The sequence below is a fragment of the Kwoniella bestiolae genome, chromosome 3 (genome assembly GCF_000512585.2).
Source record: "Kwoniella bestiolae CBS 10118 chromosome 3, complete sequence".
Taxonomy (NCBI): Eukaryota; Fungi; Basidiomycota; class Tremellomycetes; order Tremellales; family Cryptococcaceae; genus Kwoniella; species Kwoniella bestiolae.
This window is the reverse complement of record NC_089243.1, coordinates 387,648-409,902: the sequence shown is the minus strand read 5'-3', so window position 1 is coordinate 409,902 and position 22,255 is coordinate 387,648. Positions and strand designations below refer to the sequence as shown.

The 22,255-nt window shown below is 47.0% G+C and overlaps 10 protein-coding genes and 1 non-coding gene across 11 annotated transcripts; 5 read left to right on the top strand and 6 right to left on the bottom strand.

Moving 5' to 3' along the window:
* Positions 1-585: 585 nt before the first annotated feature.
* I302_104825 (uncharacterized protein) lies at positions 586-1,900 on the top strand (the record flags this gene model as incomplete). The annotated part of the gene is made up of 5 exons (XM_019195675.1): positions 586-617; positions 739-836; positions 962-1,217; positions 1,404-1,562; positions 1,687-1,900. The coding sequence occupies 5 exons, from the start codon at positions 586-588 to the stop codon at positions 1,898-1,900; spliced, it is 759 nt and encodes a 252-aa protein (XP_019042498.1).
* Positions 1,901-2,275: 375 nt separating this feature from the next.
* Positions 2,276-3,530, bottom strand: I302_104824 (uncharacterized protein; the record flags this gene model as incomplete). Its single annotated transcript, XM_019195676.1, has 5 exons — positions 2,276-2,330; positions 2,409-2,797; positions 2,913-3,065; positions 3,243-3,397; positions 3,488-3,530. 5 exons carry the CDS (start codon positions 3,528-3,530, stop codon positions 2,276-2,278), a joined length of 795 nt encoding a protein of 264 aa, XP_019042499.1.
* A 585-nt stretch (positions 3,531-4,115) lies between these two features.
* I302_104823 (uncharacterized protein) lies at positions 4,116-5,127 on the top strand (the record flags this gene model as incomplete). The annotated part of the gene is made up of 6 exons (XM_019195677.1): positions 4,116-4,196; positions 4,262-4,286; positions 4,474-4,571; positions 4,766-4,809; positions 4,905-4,981; positions 5,078-5,127. 6 exons carry the CDS (start codon positions 4,116-4,118, stop codon positions 5,125-5,127), a joined length of 375 nt encoding a protein of 124 aa, XP_019042500.1.
* A 618-nt stretch (positions 5,128-5,745) lies between these two features.
* On the bottom strand, positions 5,746-8,274 carry I302_104822 (uncharacterized protein; the record flags this gene model as incomplete). The annotated part of the gene is made up of 4 exons (XM_019195678.1): positions 5,746-6,102; positions 6,270-6,482; positions 6,655-7,750; positions 7,829-8,274. The coding sequence occupies 4 exons, from the start codon at positions 8,272-8,274 to the stop codon at positions 5,746-5,748; spliced, it is 2,112 nt and encodes a 703-aa protein (XP_019042501.1).
* Positions 8,275-8,813: 539 nt separating this feature from the next.
* On the top strand, positions 8,814-10,731 carry I302_104821 (uncharacterized protein; the record flags this gene model as incomplete). Its single annotated transcript, XM_019195679.1, has 7 exons — positions 8,814-8,829; positions 8,895-9,194; positions 9,271-9,469; positions 9,546-9,640; positions 9,709-10,115; positions 10,232-10,456; positions 10,537-10,731. The coding sequence occupies 7 exons, from the start codon at positions 8,814-8,816 to the stop codon at positions 10,729-10,731; spliced, it is 1,437 nt and encodes a 478-aa protein (XP_019042502.1).
* A 1,253-nt stretch (positions 10,732-11,984) lies between these two features.
* I302_104820 (uncharacterized protein) lies at positions 11,985-12,913 on the top strand (the record flags this gene model as incomplete). The annotated part of the gene is made up of 3 exons (XM_019195680.1): positions 11,985-12,393; positions 12,457-12,759; positions 12,813-12,913. 3 exons carry the CDS (start codon positions 11,985-11,987, stop codon positions 12,911-12,913), a joined length of 813 nt encoding a protein of 270 aa, XP_019042503.1.
* Positions 12,914-13,853: 940 nt separating this feature from the next.
* On the bottom strand, positions 13,854-13,939 carry I302_104819. The gene has a single exon. It is a non-coding gene; the product is annotated as a tRNA-Lys (tRNA).
* Positions 13,940-14,186: 247 nt separating this feature from the next.
* Positions 14,187-15,258, bottom strand: I302_104818 (uncharacterized protein; the record flags this gene model as incomplete). Its single annotated transcript, XM_019195681.1, has 4 exons — positions 14,187-14,344; positions 14,408-14,611; positions 14,690-14,809; positions 14,877-15,258. The coding sequence occupies 4 exons, from the start codon at positions 15,256-15,258 to the stop codon at positions 14,187-14,189; spliced, it is 864 nt and encodes a 287-aa protein (XP_019042504.1).
* Positions 15,259-15,523: 265 nt separating this feature from the next.
* I302_104817 (uncharacterized protein) lies at positions 15,524-17,970 on the bottom strand (the record flags this gene model as incomplete). Its single annotated transcript, XM_019195682.1, has 5 exons — positions 15,524-15,713; positions 15,793-16,111; positions 16,228-16,575; positions 16,757-17,760; positions 17,840-17,970. 5 exons carry the CDS (start codon positions 17,968-17,970, stop codon positions 15,524-15,526), a joined length of 1,992 nt encoding a protein of 663 aa, XP_019042505.1.
* Positions 17,971-18,576: 606 nt separating this feature from the next.
* On the bottom strand, positions 18,577-21,038 carry I302_104816 (uncharacterized protein; the record flags this gene model as incomplete). The annotated part of the gene is made up of 5 exons (XM_019195683.1): positions 18,577-19,398; positions 19,457-20,348; positions 20,446-20,623; positions 20,709-20,853; positions 20,961-21,038. 5 exons carry the CDS (start codon positions 21,036-21,038, stop codon positions 18,577-18,579), a joined length of 2,115 nt encoding a protein of 704 aa, XP_019042506.1.
* Positions 21,039-21,497: 459 nt separating this feature from the next.
* Positions 21,498-22,169, top strand: I302_104815 (uncharacterized protein; the record flags this gene model as incomplete). Its single annotated transcript, XM_019195684.1, has 1 exon — positions 21,498-22,169. The coding sequence occupies one exon, from the start codon at positions 21,498-21,500 to the stop codon at positions 22,167-22,169; it is 672 nt and encodes a 223-aa protein (XP_019042507.1).
* Positions 22,170-22,255: the final 86 nt, after the last annotated feature.

Below are 22,255 nucleotides of genomic sequence, written 5' to 3'. Positions count from 1 at the left end.
TATACCATTTTCATCTCGTCAATGTCAGATGATGATTACCAATGTCACTGTGCGCTTTGATCCCCATCTTATCAATCCATTGTGCAGACTGAGATACCAGAGTACGTACGTTAGGTGAATTGCTTACTATCTTTGTACCTGATCATAAGATCTTACAAACAACCACTGCAATCTTATCAATCCATGGTGAATCTGAAAGTTGCCAAGCGCAAGTAGCCTTTTCCATCGGAACTGGACCCCTAAAATGAGTGGCATATAAAAGAGATGACATGGTTCTATTACGTAAACTCCCAGACGGTACGCGTGTCGCTGAGAGTGGGAGATGATGCTGGTGGGTGACACAATCGTCAGTGGTCAGTGGTTAGTCAATGTCGATGTTGGGTGAGGAATCAAGATAGCATGGTCATATTCATATAACAGCTCAACACTTTCCCAAGACCAGGTCATCCATACAACAACATCTCTGTCTCTCCGAGATCCAATCGGAAGCTCTTTGCACAGGACTCACCAGACACCCATCCTCCGAATCGACCTCAACACTTCCCTTTCAACCTCCCAAAGTCATCGTCAATCAATCAAAACACAATGTCAGGCCCAGGAAGCGGTGGTGCTTATTCGTGAGTCATCATACCTCCTATCACTCTGAGCTGGACACCTCTTCGAGGGAGTTGCCCCTCTGCTATCATTGCTAGCTGTTGTCAGAATGATGCCTTATCCTGACATCTATGCTGTGTGTAGCTTCTCCCTCACTACCTTCTCTCCATCTGGTAAATTAGTACAGATCGAACATGCCTTGGCAGCCGTCTCGGGCGGAACCACCTCGCTAGGTATCAAGGGTGAGTCGCGCACAGTCCGATATAATCACCCTGTCCCGTCACCTCTCTCTCGTACACCTATCTTCAGCAGTCCTTCCATCCAATCACCTTCAAACTGCAGATATAGCTAACACCGTATAAAACAGCTACAAACGGCATAGTCCTCGCAACAGAGAAGAAATCCCCTTCCCTCCTTATCGACCCCTCCGCTCTCGAGAAGGTCGCCCCCATATGTCCCAATATAGGATTTGTCTATTCAGGTATGGGTCCAGATTTCAGAATCTTAGTTGCAAAGGCGAGGAAGATCGCTCAAGCCTATTGGAAGGTGTATGGGGAGTATCCGCCTACGAAGGTGTTGGTGCAGGAGGTGGCGGGGGTGATGCAGAAAGCGACCCAGTCTGGGTGAGTGGTTTTCTCATCAGGTTGATGAGGGTGGTGGAGCATTTGGTCTGGTCTAGTATCGTGTAGGAGAGTGACACATTACTTCCGAGCTGTTGAATTTGATACACAGACGGATGAAGTAGTCGTCGGTTTCGGTATCTCTGGAATGATTCACTCAATGCTGATACATCTTTTGACCCATCGTAGTGGTGTGAGACCATACGGTATCTCCCTCCTTATCGCAGGATGGGACTCCCACAGAAACCAATCATTATGGCAGATCGATCCATCAGGTTCATACTGGGCTTGGAAAGCCAGTGCGATCGGTAAGAACATGGTCAACGCCAAGACCTTTTTGGAGAAGAGGTGGGTGTTTCTGTTTCTCTCAATAGGCCTGACTGATTCGAGAATGACGCGCCCCGATCAAAGGAGTAGAGGTAAAAGAGATGGCCACACTGAATACTGACGAACCCCCTGCGCCCAAATTTAGATACAACGACGAACTCTCCCTCGAAGATGCCATCCACACCGCCCTCCTAACCCTCAAAGAAGGGTTCGAAGGTCAGATGACCGAGCAGACCATCGAAATTGGAGTTATCACCGTTCCCACACCCGAACAGATGGAGGAGAAGTCGGGTGAGAGATTACCTCCTACGTTTAGGAAGTTGTCGGAGAATGAGGTTAGGGATTATCTCTCTTTGTAGGGGTCTTCAACAATAGATGGATGAAGGGGTATGAGTCGGATGGGGAGATGAGTTGTGTTTATACGAGAAGAAGCAAGTAGTCGGATGATGATATGTATATACATCGAATATTCACAGCGATTGACTCGGTTGCATGAGATCATGCTGGTTATGGTCGACGGGGCATATGATGACTTTCTGACCCCATTTTACGTTTATCAAACCCTTTTGACCGCTGTCGCTGAATTACATATAATTCAATTTCATGTATGTATACAAATCTCTTATTCCTGTTTGTTTATCATGTATGAACTACTTGACGGTATCAACTCAACGTCCTCTGTTTCCCCTTTCATCAAACTCCTATACTTCGCTCTCTCATCCCTTATCCACCATCTAACCCTTCTTCACACCTCTACTAGGTGGTTTCCTCGTTCCCTCAGTAGCGGTCCTGCAGTTACAGACATCGATCAGTCAATATCATCTCCACGATCGTTCAAGGGACTGTGCAGGAAGAGAGGTCACTCACTTCGCCTTCTTACTAGCAGGTTTCTCCACCTCCTTATCCTTATCCTCCTCAGTTGCCTGCTTAGGTGACTCCTCCTTTTTACTAGTAGGTGGTCTACCTCTACCCCTCTTCTCACCTACTTCGGCATCCTCTGTAGATGGTTTCTTGGGGGAGTCCTCTTTCTTGCTGTTGGGTGGTCTACCTCGACCTTTGGATTTGGGTTTTTCAGGTTCTTCTCCTTTCTTATCTTCGGCGTCGTCCTTCTGATCTTCTGCCTGGTCCTTCTTCTCGTCTGCTTGTTCGGATTTACCCTTTGATTTGGGTTTGTCGGCTTTCTTGGAGGGTGGTTTCTCAGATTTCTTGGAAGTTGGTTTGGCGGATTTGGGGAGGGTCTTCATGGGATCGTGGCCCTATATGTAATGTATATCGTCAGCTTAGCCCTGTGATTCAATACGTGGGGTCTGGTACTTCCCCATAAGATCTGTAAGAGCTAGAAGCGAAGAAAGAAGAGAGAGGTTGACTCACCCAGTTCTTCAGACTTCTGGTCGACTTGGTCTTCTCCAACTCCTCTGGAGTCTTTGTTTCCTTCAATTTACCTTCCTGGGCCAGGTGTCTCTTACAATATGAGACGACTCTTCGCATGTGTTCTTTATCTTCTTCGGTATATTTCGATGGGTCCTGTGAGGGGAGTAGACAGTGTGAGTTACGGGATATTCTAGGCAAAGCGACAAGGAAGGATTAAAGTACAATATCATTGGAGAAGGGCGATGTGGGTAATACGATCCAAGCGTGAAAGGCCACAGGGAAGATAAGATGTTCGGTACTGATTTTTGGAATTGAGGAATTACAACCCACCTTATCAGGATTTCTCTTTAGGATATCAACAATCTTCCTCCCCGATTCATGCCCTATCGATTCACCCGATCCGTCTTCCTTTTGGAATCCTGTAGTTTCCGATCCCTCGGTTTTGAGGAACGCCTCCAGCTCGTCTGCTGTCATGTTTACGATTTCTACAAGATATACTAAGGGTATTAGCGGGGATATCACAAGTGAAAAAGAGCAGAGCAAGGGAAGGGGTAATGAGGGGAATAGAAACTGACCGTTGAAATCGTTTACTACGTCTTGATCTGATTTGGGTGCCATCTTGTATCTTGTATCGTTATTGATGATTAGTATAGTTTGGATGGGTTGATTAGTATTGATATCTAGTAAAGGTAGAGGAGGAGAAGGAAGAGAAAAGAAGCAAAGATGTAAACAAGGTAAATAGATTCCTTTGGCTATTTATATAGTAGTGGATCATATGATTGATACTCGTACTAGTCTTGCTACTCGTATTGTTGTTGATGATGTAGTGTCGTCATCATCGTTAACATTAATCTCACTCTTACAGTACCAAACTAACGTAAACATACCACATACCTTGTAGTCGCAGATCGAATAAACTTGGTTTCACTTTCACTCGTGATCGGCGGGAATCACCTTGTCCTATATACTACACTTATTCGTGTCACCCATATAATTCCTGCTACTTTTCCTATATGTTCCACCCACTTAATACCCCTCTTTCCTCGACATCTCAACATCCCTCCTCTCGACCAAAGCAAATAATAGAGTCGATACTCGATGTTCTCTTCTTCGAGATAAGTAAAAATCACTCACATCAATACTCTACCAACCATCGCACTCACAATCTCCATCTCTCCACCTCAACGATAATCCTCACGCAAAATGGCCAACTTGGGTGTCCCCGTAAAGCTCTTACATGAATCGTTAGGTCATATAGTGACTGTTGAATTGAAGACCGGAGAGGTGGGTTGACTTTCGCTATGTCCGTGAGGGGTATCATGCTGATGAGATTTGATCTGATCGCGTAGATGTACAGAGGAAAGTTGATGGAGGGTGAGTCCATGTACTCTCAGTGCAGTTGCGAACGGGATGAAGCTGATCATTCGAATTGTCTTTTTCCTGCCTGTTACCCGTTATGTCGAACCAAACTACTTGTCGAACTTTGAATGATTGCCCTTCCATCAACGACATCACTCGTGATCTCTCGACACCTCATCCTACCCGTTGCTCGCACTCACAGCCGAAGATTCGTTGAACATCTCATTAAGGGAAATAACAGTCACAGCCAGGGATGGACGTGTCTCGCAATTGGAACAAGTCTACATCAGGGGCAGTATGGTGAGTGTTCACGATTCACAAGGCGGAAGGCAAGGTGCAGTCTGTTGTTCGCCCTGTTCGATCGACCGGCCGAGATGGTCAATCGTACTTCAAAATCAGCATTGCGAGGATTCAAGAGGGATTCATATAGCATCCTTGGAAATATGAAGTAAAACGATATTGAATTAACGCTGATAATCATTCTATACATTCAGATCCGATTCGTCATTGTCCCAGATTTACTCGCCAACGCACCCATGTGAGTTGGTCTTGTTATACCTGCTCACTCATTATCATTATCAGCATATCGAATAAAAGGGAATGCAAGCTGATACGCCCTGATGCGTGATGCAGGTTCAAGAGAGTCGGCCCAAATGCCATGCGAGGAAGGGGTATCGGAGCAGCCAGAGGAAGAGCTACGATCCAACGGGGTGGGTCTATGTTTTCCTTTCTCAACTATCTTTCAGTCTATTTGTATCTCAGCATCAAATGGAAAACGTATACTGATCTTGGGATATCCGATATAGCAAACGCTCGACGTGGTACTACCCGAACGAATCAAGGTGTCAGGCGATAAGCTATTGGGTTGTGGGGGTGTGAGAGAGGAAGATGGATAGGGGTTATGTCATGTCTGTCATCGAGATGAGATGAGATGAGATGAGAATGAGAATGAGACAGGGGTAGTCAACTCCTTAAGAGGGAAACCAGAAAAGCATGGTCGAGTTTCCGTTCGATTATAGATGTATAGCTATATACTGAAATGGGTATATAATACGATGGGATAGATCCAAACATACCTGAACACCCAAAAGATTCTGTCCCTCAGTACTCCTGAGAGGTCTTATCATCAATGACTTGCTTATATCTTAGAATGTTGACTCGTCACAGCGACGACATCATATCATGAGCGCACGAAGAGCTGTGTATTTCGGAGGTATGAGACGACCGAAGCTGACATCTCTCGACTCGTACCATATCATTGGAATGGCATTGAGAAGCACGCAAGGAATGCACGAGGAGTACATATCGAAAAAAAGGGCACCGTAATGACATGCTACAGATTGAACAAGCAGTAGACATAGGTCAAGAAGGACAAAAGACAAAGTGACAAGACACCGGCACAGCAACACTATCTACCATACCTTCCAACTCCAATTTGAACCCTAGCCTAGCTTAAGCAAAGGATGACAAAGAACTACCGACCATACAAGCTATTCCTCAACATCCTCGCACTTTCATTCCCCTGTACTCCCTGAGCAGGACTGGCATTCAAATCCGTCTGCTTCAACAGCTCCTCCAAATCACTTTCAGCCAACTTCAACTTCCCCAACCCCTTCCTAGCTATCGCACGTTGATACAGTGCCTTTTGGTTCTTGGGATCCCTAGATAAAAGGTAATTACAATCTATCTCGGCCTTTTCGTGGGAACCCATATTGTTCAGTGCGATTGCGCGGTTCGAGTAGTAGACTGTTTTCTTACCGTCCAAAGAGATGGCACGGGTGTATGATTGGACGGCTTGGGGATGTTGTTTGGAGTTGGAGTGTTCGTTTCCCTGCGAGAATCGGAAAGTCATGTTAGCTGGATTCTTTGTAGAAGATCCATGTTGGACAGCTGCGCGGGAACCCTATGCTAGCTATACCGTTTGACACATCAACTATCCCTATTGCACTACCCACTCACTACGCTCCCCAGATGATTATTGAAAAGAAAAACACCCACCCGCTTACGTTCCCTCCCTCCCAGTTCCTCCGCCCACTTATCCATACACCCTTGCCAAGCTTTCAGCTCGTTCGGGTCGTCCCTCCGTTGCACAGATGGTTCTGCCAATCGTCTATACAACGCTATAGGGTGGACTCGTTGAAGTTCGTCGATGTCCTTGGCGTAGGAGGGATAAGAGAACGGTGAAGCTGCAGTGGAGATTTGGTGCAGGAGCTGAGCGGGAAGATATATCAGCATTATTTTCAGGTTAAATCACCCCGATATCCGATATATATTCAGTCCAATCATGACTCCTTCAGCATTGAACGTAGACATGGTGGTAGTGGACACGTGAAACCGCCGTCGGAATGTTTGCTTCTTACAGAGGAAGGCACACCCAACTAACCTTCACGAAATGCCTAAAAGTCAATACAATAGCCGTATTCCTCTGACTCGCATCTTCCTCTGTCCACTCCTTCGGGAGATACACCACCGCCTTCTTCCCATCTTTCGTATTCGTCCCATCTTTATTCGACTTCGGTATCGTCCCATTCGGATTAACAATCATCTTCCTCAACTTGCCTCCCCGCCCTTTCGCAACTTTTATCTTGTTGCCCGTACCTGCGGCTGTCTTCGAAGGCGCCACAGTGGATTTACCAGATACAGATCCATCTTCCGATATCGCATCGTCCTGACTCTGTGTCTGAGATTGGGGTAAACCCAGATCTATTCCATCTAATGCCTGGGGATTGTTCGTAGATGGTCCATAACGATTTTCTACCGCCTGATCTTTCGCTCCCATCTCTTTCAACCTCCATCTTAGGTGTTCTTCAACAGCTAACACGTCTGTCATCTGCGGATGGGGAAATATCGAAGGTCCCCTAACTACCTTGTTGGGCTTAGACGACGTATTCTGTATAAACCCTTTCCCCTCAGGTAAATTCAGCTGATCAGGCGATTTACGCCTCAAACTCTCTTGCCGCGCTTTCGCCTGATCTTCACTTTCTACGCCGCCTAACCATCCGTTGGACACCTTCGTAGACTTTAGCTCGTACGGTAATAGACTCACTGGGCCGCGGCGGGATATGGCGGCCTGATGGAAGCAGTTGAGACATGTTGTCAGTTGACAGAGGCATGGTCCGTGGTCGTCCTCCTCCTCTGGTATACCATGATGATAACTCAAATTATGGAAACATATCCCATCTCTGTACAGTCCCGTACTGCCAGAATTTGGGGCAGGAGCGGGGGTAGGTAGTCCCAGTGGGGAGAGTTTGTTAGGGTTGGATGAGGATGAAGGCTCGAAGTGCGGTTTGGAGCCTGATAGGCGCTGTTCAAGCTCTTCGTATAGGAGATGTAACATTTGAGATTGGAAGAGGTGGTCTAGTTGTTGGCCGCCGTAGACTATCTTACGACGAAGAAAGGTGGGTGTGGAACCGGTCATGATTAGGTGGATTATTAGGTTGGGAAGGGTGTGGGTGAATAGATGGTGGAATGCTTCTTGCCTACAGTTCGCCGATATAAGTATCACTCCTATACCTTATGGCGATTTGAGATACAATAATTAGGAGAGGTAGACCCACCAACACTGCTCAACCCAACAATCATACTCCTTGCGCAACACCATACCCATATTACCCACAAAACCATCCACCTCGTCCTCGCTGAACCGACTCAATCTCTCACTGGCATGTCGGTTCTTCTCCTGCCACGCTCGTCCGTCCTGACACCGCACCACTCCTACCCCTGGTCCATCCGATTTCCCACTACCGTTGGTGTTGGTGTTGGCTTGGTCGGAGTTGGTGGGATCCTGATGCCTCCCTGTAATCTGGATAGAAGGGAGAGAAGGTGGAGGTGCAGGTTGTCTGTACGCTGAGGCTGCGTGAGCTAGTGCTTGAGGAGAGGGGAAGTTGGGAGGGAGCGGGAGGCCACCTGTGGGATTGATAAAAGGATGGAGGGAGCGGGATTGCGAGGCAAGGCGTTCGGTCAGGGCATGGAGGGAGGCCGTCGCTGTTGTTTGGTTTGGCATCGATGTGGTGTGGGTGGGATTATGATAGGTTTTGCTGGGGTGACTATGATTCTGGTTATATTTGGGTTGTATTGAGCTTTGAACAGGACATGGGGTATTTTGACATATGTTGAGCTGGACAGGCGATGTATGGATAGATATGCACGACAAGTGATAGATCTGTATGACCCTCTTTGATCTTATGGTAAAAGTAAAATCAAGGATACCTCATCTCATCTTTCTTGGACTCATTCGAAGGATACGAGTACGAGGATCAATGCAGCAACCCACCTAGAGCATTGTTGGGTTCATTATAACTTTATCACCGTACAATATATAAATCAATGCCACGTGTAACTCATATACCCCCTTTATTGACCTCGATATCAACGCGAATCCAACATCGACTGTCAAACATTAACACTCTCGCTCTGTCGCTCTTTCTGTTTATCGTCTGTCACAAGTTATATTTCATAACAGCATCACATCTTAGATCTTCGCTCCCCCCTTCTCCATCTTCATCTCAGCAGGACGACCAGGAAAACAAAGCAAAAAGCAAGATGGTATACAATGGAGGTGAGTTTCTCCTTCCTTCGCGCGTGTAGATAATAGTTGTTTACCATTCCCCTTTCCCTTTATAGACGAAGTATCAGCCCTAGTAGTGGACTTCGGGTCATATACCACCAGAGCAGGCTACGCAGGAGAAGACTGTCCAAGAGTAGTCACACCCTCGTTCTACGGGTACATCGATACGCCCGAAGGTGAAGGGGAGTCCTCAACCGCAAATGGGAATAGCAATGGTGAAGATGTAGTAATGGGTGATGGAGAGGAGAAACCCAACGGAGCAGCCAAAACAACAAGGAAATATTATGTGGGGGATGATGGTGTGGGAGTGTGGAGAAAGGGTATGGAAGTTGGGAATTTCACTTTGGATGGTGTTGGTATGTCCTGTCTTTAGCATCTCTCCCTCTGTTATATACGCCTGGCTGACGAATGATCTTCTGACGCGATGGGTAGTACACGATGCCGAACCCGCTTCGAGGCTTTTAAATCATATACTCCATGATAAATTGGGTGTGGACCCCAGTGAACATCCTATAATGATTACTGAACCAGCATGGAACACCCCAAAGGCGAGAGAACAGTTGACGGAGATGGTCTTTGAGGGGGAGAAGATGCCGGCGCTGTATTTCGGTTCAGGGGGTGTCCTTTCAGCGTGCGTGGAAGGTTTCCTGTCGTCGTAATCATCATACGCCCCAATCAGACTGACATTGTATTCCGCTTGGATATAGCTTCGCTGCTGGAAAACCTACCGCTCTGGTGTTGGACGTAGGATACACACATAGTAGTGCCGTACCCGTAGTGGATGGTTACGCTTTGAGGGCTGGTGAGCTTTTGTGCTACTTCTCGCGGTAAGGGTAACTTCAAGCTCACATATCTGACTATGTGCCGTAGGAACGAAGCGTCAACCCCTCAGCTCAGAACTCCTAATCTCCCAACTTCATTCCCACTTCACCCAACCCTCTTCCACCCGATCATTCCCCCTCTCCCTCGCCTCTCGACACCTTATCTCAAAGAGAGACCCGCAACCTGAACCTGGCCTTAAACCAAATCCAATCTTGAGAGACGACAGACTACCAGACACGACGGCATCATGGAAGAGATGGAGCGAGAATAGCGTTATTGAAAATTGGAAGGAGTCATGTACGGAGGTGGTCAATTACAAAGGGTTCGATTTCAATACTTCAAAGGACCTTCCTCAGGTGTTGTACGAGTTCCCAGATGGGTATCATCAGTATTTCGGGGAGGAGAGATATAGGTTTACGGAGATGTTGTTTGATCCTAAGAATTACTTTAACCAGGTGGGTCAACCTCCCTTTACAATGATTTCGATCCCACGTGTGCTTTGGATATTTTTACAATCGCATATTAGGCTTGCGCCAACGATACTCGTATGCTAACTTATGTATCTTTTTAGTCAGTTGAGCCCCCGGCGACCCTCCGATCAATAACCAACACCGACCATTCCCACTCTCTCAAAGATCTCGTTTCGCTCTCCCAACTAGTCCACGATAGTATAATGGCGTGTGACGTTGACGTCAGAGCAGCGTTATTACAGAATATCGTAGTAGTCGGAAATACATCCCTGACCAGAGGGTTGATAGAGAGATTGGACGTGGAATTGGCAGCTTTGATGCCTAGTGTATGTTCTCCTTTCCGTCACAGCTATCTCGACAAAGTCGACGCAATCATAAGCTGATATGATGCTGGCAATGAAAATAGCAAAAAATCAAGATCCATTCACCCACCATACCCTTCGAGAGGAAATACTCATCATGGGTTGGGGGATCTGTTTTGGCCTCGTTGGGTACTTTCCACCAGTTGTGGGTTACGAAAGATGAGTATGAGGAACATGGGATGAACATTGTGCATCAACGTGAGTCACCTTGCTCTTGTATTTTCGTTGAAGGACAGTAAGCTGATATACAGTGTGGTTCACTAGGGTGCAAGTAGAACGACTAGATTGGGTCAGATTCAATGTCGGTGTATGGTATATGGTATGCATAGAATGTAATAATATATTCGAACCACCGCAATCAGATATGAATCATCAGGTGTCAGGTAGAGATTTGAGCCCTTTCTGTTCCGAATCTGTCAGAAATACCCAATACCCTTCCCACTCATCCACTCATGATCATGATCATCTTTTTTACCTTCATGATCTCCAGAATCTCTCAAATCCAACCACCATTCGTCTATTGTGCTTGTCCATCTCCTCCCAGAAGTATCCATCGTCACCTTCACTATCATAATCATCCTGACCAAGCTTTCCACGCCTCACTCTATCTCTAAACTTTCGGACATTGAACAACTCGTATTGGTTTTCTCGTACCCTTTCAATTCCAACGTTATACACCTTCCCACCGGAGCTTCCAGTATCCGAATGTGTAGCGAGAGGGCAGGGGCAGTTGTCGCTGGAGGGTACTTTGTATCTTGCCTTTATTGACATACTGAGAATGAATGACTTCCAATCAGATCAGTCGAATCACACACGGTTACACGAGGAAACAGTGTCTTACTCATCTCGATTTCCTCGTGGGCTTTCCGAGAATCTTCGAGATGGGGACTGATACTGCGATTTCCACTTGATGTCGAATATAATAAGACGTGTGAGCTGACGATACTAAACGTGTAGAGCATACTGCGATGCGCAGGGCCGCTCAAAAATAATCCAGTGAATGTCAACATTGTGTCAGATGATTATTGATATGATATGATATAGAACAAAGTCAATGATGGTCATGGTCAACTCATGTAGTCATAGGCACTGGAGATGTCCATTCTCCCCAGGACTCGCTGACCAGTGTAAGGCGCAAGGCATCCCCAAGCATTAACTGTCCCAGGCCGTGTTTAAAGGTTCGACGATGTCTTAATGGTCAACGGAGCCGAGTTGAACCTTATTCCATCCGCCCCAATCATGTCTCATCTCTGACTAATCCATCAACATTGGCCTGGCAAGCATCAAATCTACTTAACATCACTCACAATACGCACGAGCCCTTGATCACATCAAAGTCGTCAAGTAGAGATCATTATGCCAGTCCCCTCCATTGTTTGCTATCACAGTCATCCATGTATAAATTACCTGTTTGTGATTCAGTTCATTCCGATATAATGAGTGCAGAGACTCCACGATGATGCTCAGACCAAGAATATCCCATCTTCGGCCAATGAGGTTTCTACTTCAAAGGACACCTGCTCGGGCTACCACCTCAGCTCTTAGGGATATCTTCCTCAATCCTCCATCACTTTCGATTCGACATCATTATCCTCTTTCGTCTTTCTCAACAGCAAGAACAGCCCAACCTTTGTGTAACAGCACAATCGATACGAAGCAAAATGTCCCGAAAGAGGATCCACCCACTACATTGCAGCACTACGATGGTCCGGCTCCACCCAAGATCCTATATACCTCTTGTCCGCAAGAAGCGAACGAATACCTCTCTCAGCTCGATGGATCAGTCCTTGGCTTCGACATGATATGGCCGCTTGTCTCGGCAGAACACATTATCTCATTGATGCAATTCTGTGGTGACAGATTGATCGTTCTGTACCAACGTACGGATAAATATCACTCGAGTGAGCATACTTCATGCGTTTTGTCACGTCGGCATCTCAGCTGATCACCTGATGGACGGACAGTGTTGCCATCCGTAGGTGTGTGCCTCATTAGAGATCCCAATGTCTACAAAGTGGGATTGAGGATCAAAGAAGATTACAACAAACTGGTAGAGTACCTTAGCTCTATTTATAGATTCGAGCCGTCCTCCTTCTTGGCATTATCTAGATTAGCAAGAATGGTCGAACCCGAGTGGAGGGGCGGAGGAAAGGGATACATACATCTAGAAGATCTATGTGAAAGGTACCTTGTTAAGGGGATGAATAGAAGGGTAACGAAAAAACGAGATAACTGGGATAAGGAATTGAGCTGGAAGGCTAAACGACGTATGCGATGTCCCTTGCTACGGCGGAACGCAAGCTGACGGAGTATTACACAGATGCTGCGGCTGATTTCACTCGACTCTCAGGATATACGCTAAGCTCATATCAATCGCAAACGCTAAAGGCATTAATATCGACCACGAGACCCTGTGTGTAGAAGATGATCGACCGACAAAACGCAGAGAAGTGCGTTATCCGACAAGGGAAGAATTGAGACTCAAATGCCATGCTGGACCGATCAAATATAACATCGCAGGGCGAAGAAACCGAGTTGGAATGGCATCTCAAGAGACCGCTTCCCTGCGAAATGCAAGTTTTAGAAGCTTTCATCAGAGGGAAAACGAGCATCAAGGATTATGCGGAACGTCACTCGATAAGGGAATGTACTGTCAAGTGTGCTCATATTTCATACATTGTTTCTGGTGGGGTCGTACTGATGTGCACCTTTGCATTCCATACAGGAGATAGATATCAGATACGCTCACAAAATTCGGAAAGGACCTGTTTACTGAGGAAGAACAAAGAAGATTCATGGTCGAAACCAGGAAACGACCGTCTAAAGTGGTTGCCCCCTCTCTATCGGGATTGGAAAAGGATGACAAATAAGACCTACCCCATCTACGAATCATGCCACTGTTTGTAGAGTACGCTCTGAAAGAAAGGTTAGCCACTCACCTCTCACTCGTGCATATGTGTTTCTTCTTACAGACCGTATATCAATGCATTACTCAGAATCTCGCTCAAAACCCTCGTGAAGGGATCTCGCTCGCGAAGATCAGGAACCGTTAATTTTCCGATGGAAGCAATTTTTCAAAATATTGTAACAAACGCAATTCTCGAAGCGAGATGGACCAGAAATGAAGTTGATGAAATGTAAATTAAGCGATGGAAAAACAATGTGGCATTCTCTCGCAAGAGACATAAACATGTCAGAGTCCACTTTGTTATCCACCTATGCAGTAGGTGACAGGATGCACCAGAAGAAGGCCGACACCGATCTCCGCCAGTCTCCTCCTTCCTCTCACCGCCCACAAACGCCAAATCCACCCAAAAAAGTTGATTCCATGATTGCTCATGGGATGGCATCACTGCCAATCAGCTCACGGTGGGACTCGAACCCACAGCCTTCCGATCTGACTCTGAAGTTAAGAGTCGGATGATCTAACCATTGAGCTACGCAAGCTATCGAAATGTTGAAAACTCGTTTTTTATTTGCAATATATATCTTACAATGTGATTGCAGGCCCGACGTCTCCCACAAATTCTCTCGAAAAACAATTATAATGATGTCTGATCTCAGCAACTTGGGTTTGACATTCACAAAAAACATCATACAGTAGCCCTCGTCGTGCCGTAAGACTACCTCCCCGCAGACTCGCTGGTTCAATGCCCCTATGTAGCTACGAGCCCATCATCAATCGACAGCTCCTCTACTTTTTCACCCCGTTGTGACCAGCTCGACGAAGAACAGCAGCGACGTCAACAGGTCGACAGAGCTTCTTCATGTCCAGTTGCTTTCCCATAGCGTTGGATCGACTCATCAGCTCCAGGTAGATCTGTAATGATGAAGTGGCATCGTTCGCAGCGTCTTCCGCAAGGTCAGCGATCCACACATTATACAGTAACTTGATTGACTGTGAACGAGACTTACAATCTTTTTGGTCCTGCGTGAGCTCCTCCATCCACCCGCCTTTATGATTATGACAGTTCTTCACCAGTCTCTTTCCCAGGTATGTCTGGGATAGACCCGACAGGCCATGTGTCTCATGGTTAGACCATAGAGAAGGATCAACATGACGCGCGTGGTCTTCCAACTCCAAGAATGATTTGGGCTGTTTGACGATCGACCCATTCCCTTCGTGACGAAATGATCCGACGTCAGTCGAGGTATCCCTGTGATGTCGTTGGGTCTGTGAAGAGGGAAGATGCTCACTACGAAATTGTAGGCGATATGCCCGTATGAGGTTGGCGCAATCATTGTGGTTTCCTACACCGACTTTGAGGATGTTCGGGTTGCACAGAAGCTGAATCACAGTCTTCGGCAGGGCCGTATCTGCGTCAGAACAATCCAACATGTTAACCTGGTGCGGTCCTAGACGCCCGAAACGACCGGAACATACCCATCCCGTTTTTCAGCTGTATCAAAAGCACGGTCTTCGCATCGCAAAGCTGTAGAAGAGCGGGCTTATATGAACCCGAACTCAAGATCGTATGACTATCATACTCGACGTCCAAGCCTACCACATCCCCTTCCAATGTCTTTACGAGCGTTTTGGCGAGATGCGGCGAGGACGTATATTGCAGAATGGGTGGTGGTTCCAATCGACTGTGATGATATATGGGTATATCCGCAGACGGTGTAGTGTTCAAGACAGGCGGCATAGGTGATTCTGGACAGATTGCCGGGTGCTCACCGCTCCCAAGAACGTGGCTTACAGATCGAGCGGTTGCTTTTGGTCTCGGAGAGTATCGAGGCAGGTAACTGGTCTTTATTGCTGGCATGATGAGTCCGAAGCAATCCCGCTGTGACGAGGGAACCGGACCTTATCGCTGTTATTTAAGGATACGGCGAATCGACCATCTTGTGATTGACGAACAATGCAAAGCCATAAGCACTTCCGTTGACGACTGCTTATGACGATGTGAACACGTACAAACCTTCATACTGTCGTGATTCTCATATAAGGTATGGGTGAGTCAAATAAGGGTTTTTGTACACCATGCTTTGAGTGACATGAGAAACGCAAGCTAGTACATGCGTGAGCATCTAGACGTCGTTGGCTGTCTCACTCTCGCTTCCCGCCTCGGAATCAAACTCCTTCTTCAAAACGTTGTACAACTCCCTATTCCTCTTCCAAGTATACGTATCTCTAGGTATCTCCTCCCATAATCTCCGTCTCTCTTCATCAGTTAGGAAGTCGGCCCCCACCACCTGTAAAGCACTGCAAATGTAGCCTCTGCAACATGCCATAGGAAATCAGCTTTTTCATCGCGCGGAAATTTATCGATAGCATCTTCAAAAACAAAATGACTCACTCAGCAGTAGCCACCTTGATTCCCTTGTTGGTAGCGATCTTATCAATCCTCGTGCCTTTTACGAAATCACTCAAAGCTCCCAGTTGAGCAGGACTGGGAGGTTTGACCCCCTCCCCAAGCGTGATGATCCTTTCTCCTATCTCCAATTCGGTTCTCATCACCGCCTCACCATTATCACCTGTAGCTGGCCTGGGAATCGGGACAGATCCATCCACATTGGATAGATATCGATCGAGGTTGACCTCGAAGTTGTTCTCCTGGGCCATGCGTCGTAGGGACTTGTATATCTGCAAAGAGGCATACACATCGTTTGCAGCGTCTGCAGGATCGGCCGGCATACAAATCAGCTTAATGCCTCATTGACCAATGCCAGTATTGTGTACCCGAAGCAATGTCACGAGAGAGTCTGTACAAAAGGAATCTGACATCACTCACAATCCTTCTGCTTCTGATCTAACACCTCCACCCAATTCCCTTTCCTAACATCATTACTCTTATCGAGCTGTTTACGAAGATATCTCTGAGACAAAGCAGCAAGACCAATTAGGGTACTTCCCGGTCCAGTACCTATCGGATCAACCCCTCGGGCAAGGTACGAAAGTTCCAGTAATCCTTTGATACCTACCTCGTAGGGGATAGTCTCGGAAGATGAACAAGCGGACGTGGAAGGAGTGAAGTGTTGAGGGAAATCACGGAGGAGCTTCTGGCCATCGCCTCGGACTTGTACTCCGAGTTTGTATATCTTAGGCGAACGGAGGATCTCGATGGCTTTTGAGGGTATGTCTAAGTGCGTCGAACAGGATTGTCAGCTAATGTCCACTTCGACAGCAAAAAATCTGGACCACACCAGATATCTTTCTTGAGACACCCTCCCCTCATACGACATATGCGCTCAAGTATGAGGCATATGAGGTCGTCGGTATAACGAAGGCGAATATGCACAACGAAACCAAACCCCACTCACCCATTTTCTCGCCCAGATGCACCAAAACCACTAACCGTTCATCACAAAACTGCATCAAAGCCGTCCTACCCTGCCCAAACACATACCCCCCTTTCTCTTTACTCCAAGTCATCCCTATCCTAACAGTTTTCACCGATCCATCAGGTTGAGTTACCTTGTACTTTCCCCCAGGCGGCCATTCAAGGTCGAAACCCAGCACGTCGCCTTTGAGGCATCCCAGAAGATCGTTGGCCTCGTCGGTGGAGGAGGTATATGCTATTTGTGGTTTTGGGGAGTACTGGTCGTAGTGGAACATGGGTAGTTGGGATGGGATGACGGTAGATTTGGATTGTAGTTTACCGTTTGAGGAGATTTGTCTGAACGATACGCCTGTTGATGACTCGACATCGGATGGGGTCGTTTCTTCGATCTTGCTCTTGCTCTTATCATGCGCATCGCCAGTCCGTTGGCCGGAAGAGTTGATGGTGTTGTTTTTGTTTTGACTTGCACTGCTAGCGGGCACACGACCATATCCATAATCGAAATGCAATTTCCCCACTTCCTCAGCCAACAGATCCAACTCCCTATCCCTATTGTGATCGAGCGTAGAAGGAGCTCTAGAAGATGACGCCGATGTGGTCTGACTCTCTTGACTGGGTTGAGTCGAGCTGGCCTCGGTAGATGAGTAATGAGCTGTATACCTTGGTTGGGATGTAGGAGGGGCAGTCCTCGTACGGTTGAAGAATGGATGAATGGGTTTCGGAGGTTGCGTTATTCCAAACGTCTGAGTAGGCGGGGGCTCAGTCGTACCCCGTCTGGAACTGAAAGGGGTCTTGGATGACGAGGGAGTAGCAGTGGGTATTGCGGTGGTACGAGGAAGAGGAGATGTAAAGTGGGGTACGGCTCGCGGTCTCGACAGTGTTTGGGGAGAAGGAGATGGGGTAGAGGATATTGATATTGGCGAGGTGGATGATCCGGAGGGTTGTGATGTCTTAGGTGTCTTAGGAGCGTTCGGGCGGATCGACCTACCAGATACTGTACTTCAGCTTCCCACCGAATATGAGATGACAAGTAACTAATCAAATTCATGGGTAAGGTACCCACCTGATATATAATGGCTCTTTGGTGAATACAGCTTTCCCCTCCCATTTCCCTATACCCACTTCCAAATCTAGATTCAAATCTTCTAATATACCTTTCGACTTTTTGCTGGGGATGATACCGTCAGATGACATCTCGTGAGACTGGATTCCAAGATCGTCGGTGATTCTAGATGAGCTAGTTGACGTCCCGCTGAGATATCGCTTGAACAGGATACTTGGGCCTCTCAAGTACGAGGTAGAGCAAGAAGGCGAGTTAGGCATTTGCCATGATGCATTAGGTGAGGATGAGGATGAAGATGTAATTGAAATCGAGAAGTTACGTTGAATGACCCGTATTCGTGAATGGTTGAGGTGGACAATTGAATGTCGAGAGATGGACGTGATCGAGGATTGTTTGGTTCTTCCGGCGGAGAGCGAGGGCAGCATCGTTGGGTCAAGTCTTCTCATCATTCTGGCTGTCTTGAACGAGCAAACGACAAAATTGAACAGAATTCTACTAATTACTCAATGTTGTGCACAAGGGTAAGGAAAAGATGATGCCTAATATGTATGCATGGTATATATAGATAAAAGGTAAGAATACAAAAACATCACCTTCTCATCCGATCCGACACACAGACCCCCATCACACACTGTTCCTGACATCTTGAATCTATTATTCGTGAAACGCCCTACCAATCAATCCCTCATCACTCATCACTCATCACTCATCACTCATCACTCATCACTCATCACTCATCACTCATCACTCATCTTCTCATCCTCATCCCCACTATCATCAGACGCAGACTCAGCATCAACCAAAACCTTCCACTCAGCTTCCAAATAATTTTCAACCCCCTCATCCACCCTCACTTCCCTCTTGGCAACTTCGATAATATCATACGCTTCTCTTCCCTTTCCTCTTATACCTAGTAGTACTTTAGCATAGAATAACGAAGCTTGAGCCACCTCATATGGCGTCTTACAGACCTGTCTCCAGGCATTATATAGCTTCTTTAGGTCATTTGATTCCAGGTTGAGTTGATTGATAGAGGAGAAAACAAGTTTGAAAGTGTTGAATGTCGGTTGATAGCCCTTCAATCTCCCCAATACCCCTCCAACATCTTCGCCAGCTTCGAGTCGATTGACGAGGTAGTACCCTAAGACATCCCCATGGAGTTCAGGCACATTCACACCCATCTTCATCGATTCCCTCAAGATCACTTTCCACCTCTCCTCTAAATCGTTTGCGGGATTATGCAATTCTTGATCAATCCAAATTTTCCATATCGACCTAACATCCTCTTTCTCCTCGTCCGTCAGACCCGATACAGTCACTGACCTGACGACCTCTTCGCATGTCCTGCATATCTGAGTGGTATCGCTTGTTTGCTGTATTTCAGCGGTGAGCCTGTAAAGTTGGATGGAAGGGTTCGAAGGGTATATACCAGCGTATGATCGAGCGATCTCCAAATTGGGTGATGAGGAAAGCTGAGATAGATGTGCAATGAGAAGTGATGGGGGAGGTTCTATAGATGGCTTGGTAAGGGACGATAGGATCGAAGAGAGATATTCTCGCTATACATGTTGTTATCAGCTATACCCTCACCTTGTCCGTATTCGAAAGCTAACATACCAATTCGACATTACTCTCCATCTTCCCAATTTGCTCGATCAACCATTGCCCAACTACTTCTATCCACTCTTTATTCCGTTTCCCATCCCCTCCCTTGATAGATCTTCTAATGTCTTTACCGATCTTTCCCAACTGCTCTACCAACTCTACACCCTCCAGCACAAATTCGCCTTGAGGTACAGTCTCAGCCTCAGGGTCATATTCCCTGTCATATAATCCTCTGATCAACAATAACAGCCTAGCCCTAGCCGCTAACTTGTTATTATCCCCCTGAGCCAAAACAGCCTCCAACTCCTCATACACAAAATCTAAGCATTTCCTCCTCAAAGGCGAAGGATAACCTCTAAACATCCAAATCAACCCCTCTCTAAATCCCATCCCATCCTCTGTCTCCCGCTCATCGGGACTTGCATGGGAAGGTATAGCTTCCAACGCAGAAGTCAAAGCGTGAATGACCAGCTGTCCAGCCAAAATAGATTTTCTCGCTTCTTCACCTTCCTCACCGAATGCTCCGGCCCCACCGCGCAGAGCATCCTGGTCCACCCCATCTTCCTCTGTCTGCTGAGATTGTCCTTGATCAATATCATCTTTGATACCCAATGCTTTCCACCTCCTACGTAGGGCTTCGACCCAACCTAATTCCAATTTGATATATTCCCTCCACAAGTCCCTTGATTGGGGTACCAATCTTAGACCGAGAAGTAATGTAGTTCGAGCAGGGTCGATACCTTCTATTGCGAATCCTGGAGCCTGGGCTGAAGACGAGGCAGAGGGGAGGTCGAGCTTGGAAGTTGATGGGATCGATTCTCGAGGGAAGGGCGAGCCGGGGTGGAGGTGATAGTATGTCTGGAGGAGGTAGAGGGTAGGCGAGGTAGGGTGATGTTGAAGAGCGCTAGTAACATATCAACCCATACATCAATATACCGTCCACTTCATTTCTGGAATTACAATGATGCCTGAATGATGATGTTCTGAGAATATGTACTCACCTATTCAAACCCTTGCCTACAATCTTCCTCATCCCCTCTCTACTCGCAAACTCAACATAAGCCAACCAAGTCGCCAGATCGCCCGGGAACTTGACAGTAGCTCTCTTGAGTATGTACAGCGCTCTTCGGGGAAGGGAAAAAGAAGATGCAGAGGGTGGTGGAGGGTTTAGGTGGTAGTCTGATGCATTACTCGAGAGGTCAGCTGTCCGAACACTTCGAAGAATGTCATCTGCCCAGCTGAAGACCAAGAGGATAATACGCACTCAGCTTCTTATATCGTACTTTCCTCAAACGCTCAAGGTTGATCTCGTACTCTGCATATTTGAAGTAATCCTCTTTACGAGTCACACGACGGATAAGGGAAGTTTCGAAGGATGTTCGTTTTTTCGTTATCTGGTTGATCTCGCTCTGTGGATGTGTGCTCAGAATAAGCTTTATTTTCTCTACACAGCTACAGTCTCAAGGGAGAGAAGTTTGTCAAGCAGCTATTCAGCGAGAGGTACTTTATCACTCACCTTGGTGAATAACCCTTTCTCGTATAGATCCTTGAGCTCGGGAAGGGTAGCTTCCAGCTGGAATTGTACTTTGTCCATTGTGAAGGATGTCCGATCGGTCTAGCAAGTGAGTCCGATATATCTGTCCTCTTCTTCTTCGATTCCTCGCCTCTGTCTTCGTTTGCTCAAAAATGCTCGAGGGATATATATTGATCAGGGAGACTTGAATAATGTCAAAGTACAAGAGTCCAACATCGAAATAAATACCTCACTTGATCTCCATACTGGACGTAAAGGATTTCAACTTTTTTCAAGTGGATCATACCATTACGTAATAATAATTACATTTGACCGAAAAACCAAGGTTGAGTGAGAAAAGTCAAAAGCCCAACCGAGTGAAGGTGAACATACTGTACATCTCCTCTCTCCGTGTGATCTCAACAACATCGTCAAGACCGGCCCACTTATCACCTTCTTAGGTCAAACGGAGTCATCATCAACCACAACGGGCGCTTCCCTCTCCGCTCTTCCCAACACAAAAAAGCAGGATTTCTCACCATGAACACCCCCTCCGCTCTCCGTCGTACCACCCGCACCCTCCGATCCCTCCGCCCCTTCTCCTCTTCCTCCTCCACCTCCTCCAAATCAACCTACCCCCCCTCAAAATCAGATGGTCGTCGTCTCTCCTCCTCAACCCTCCGCTCCCTCATATCGCTCCACCACTCCTCCGCAGGATTCCTACATGATCCGAAAGACTTGACTACAGGATTCGACAATACCTTCCGCTACACCACCGAGGAACCGTATTACCGTTCCTTCAACGATACACATACCACCGCTCAGACCAATGCCCAGATGACTCCTCCGGGGGGGTTGGAGAATCTGGTGGAGAAGCCTAAATGTTCTGAAGCGAGGGGACTGGACTTTAGGCGGGGGAGGACATTGAGGGAGGTCGAGGGGGTTAGTTTGACGTTCAAGGAGACTTATGATATTTGGTCTGAACGTGATGGACACCGAGGTGGAAGAGGGGGGGATGAACAGTTCTTGACGGATAGGGAGTTGAGGGTACAGGAGGCGTTGTATGGGACTTGGGAGAGGGGTGGGCAGGGGATGGGAAGTAGAGTTCAGCCGGGGTTGGATGGGGTGTTGGAGTTTGTGGATGCTAAGGGGAAGAGTGTTAGGGAGTATGCGGAGGAGTGGAAGAATCGAGATAAAGGGGAGGGGCAGTAAGTTGGCTTAGAAATAGGCTGGATCGGTTGGAGGTGGGAGGGGACGAAGGATACTTGGTAGTGTGGGGATGGTGTTAGCAGATGCAA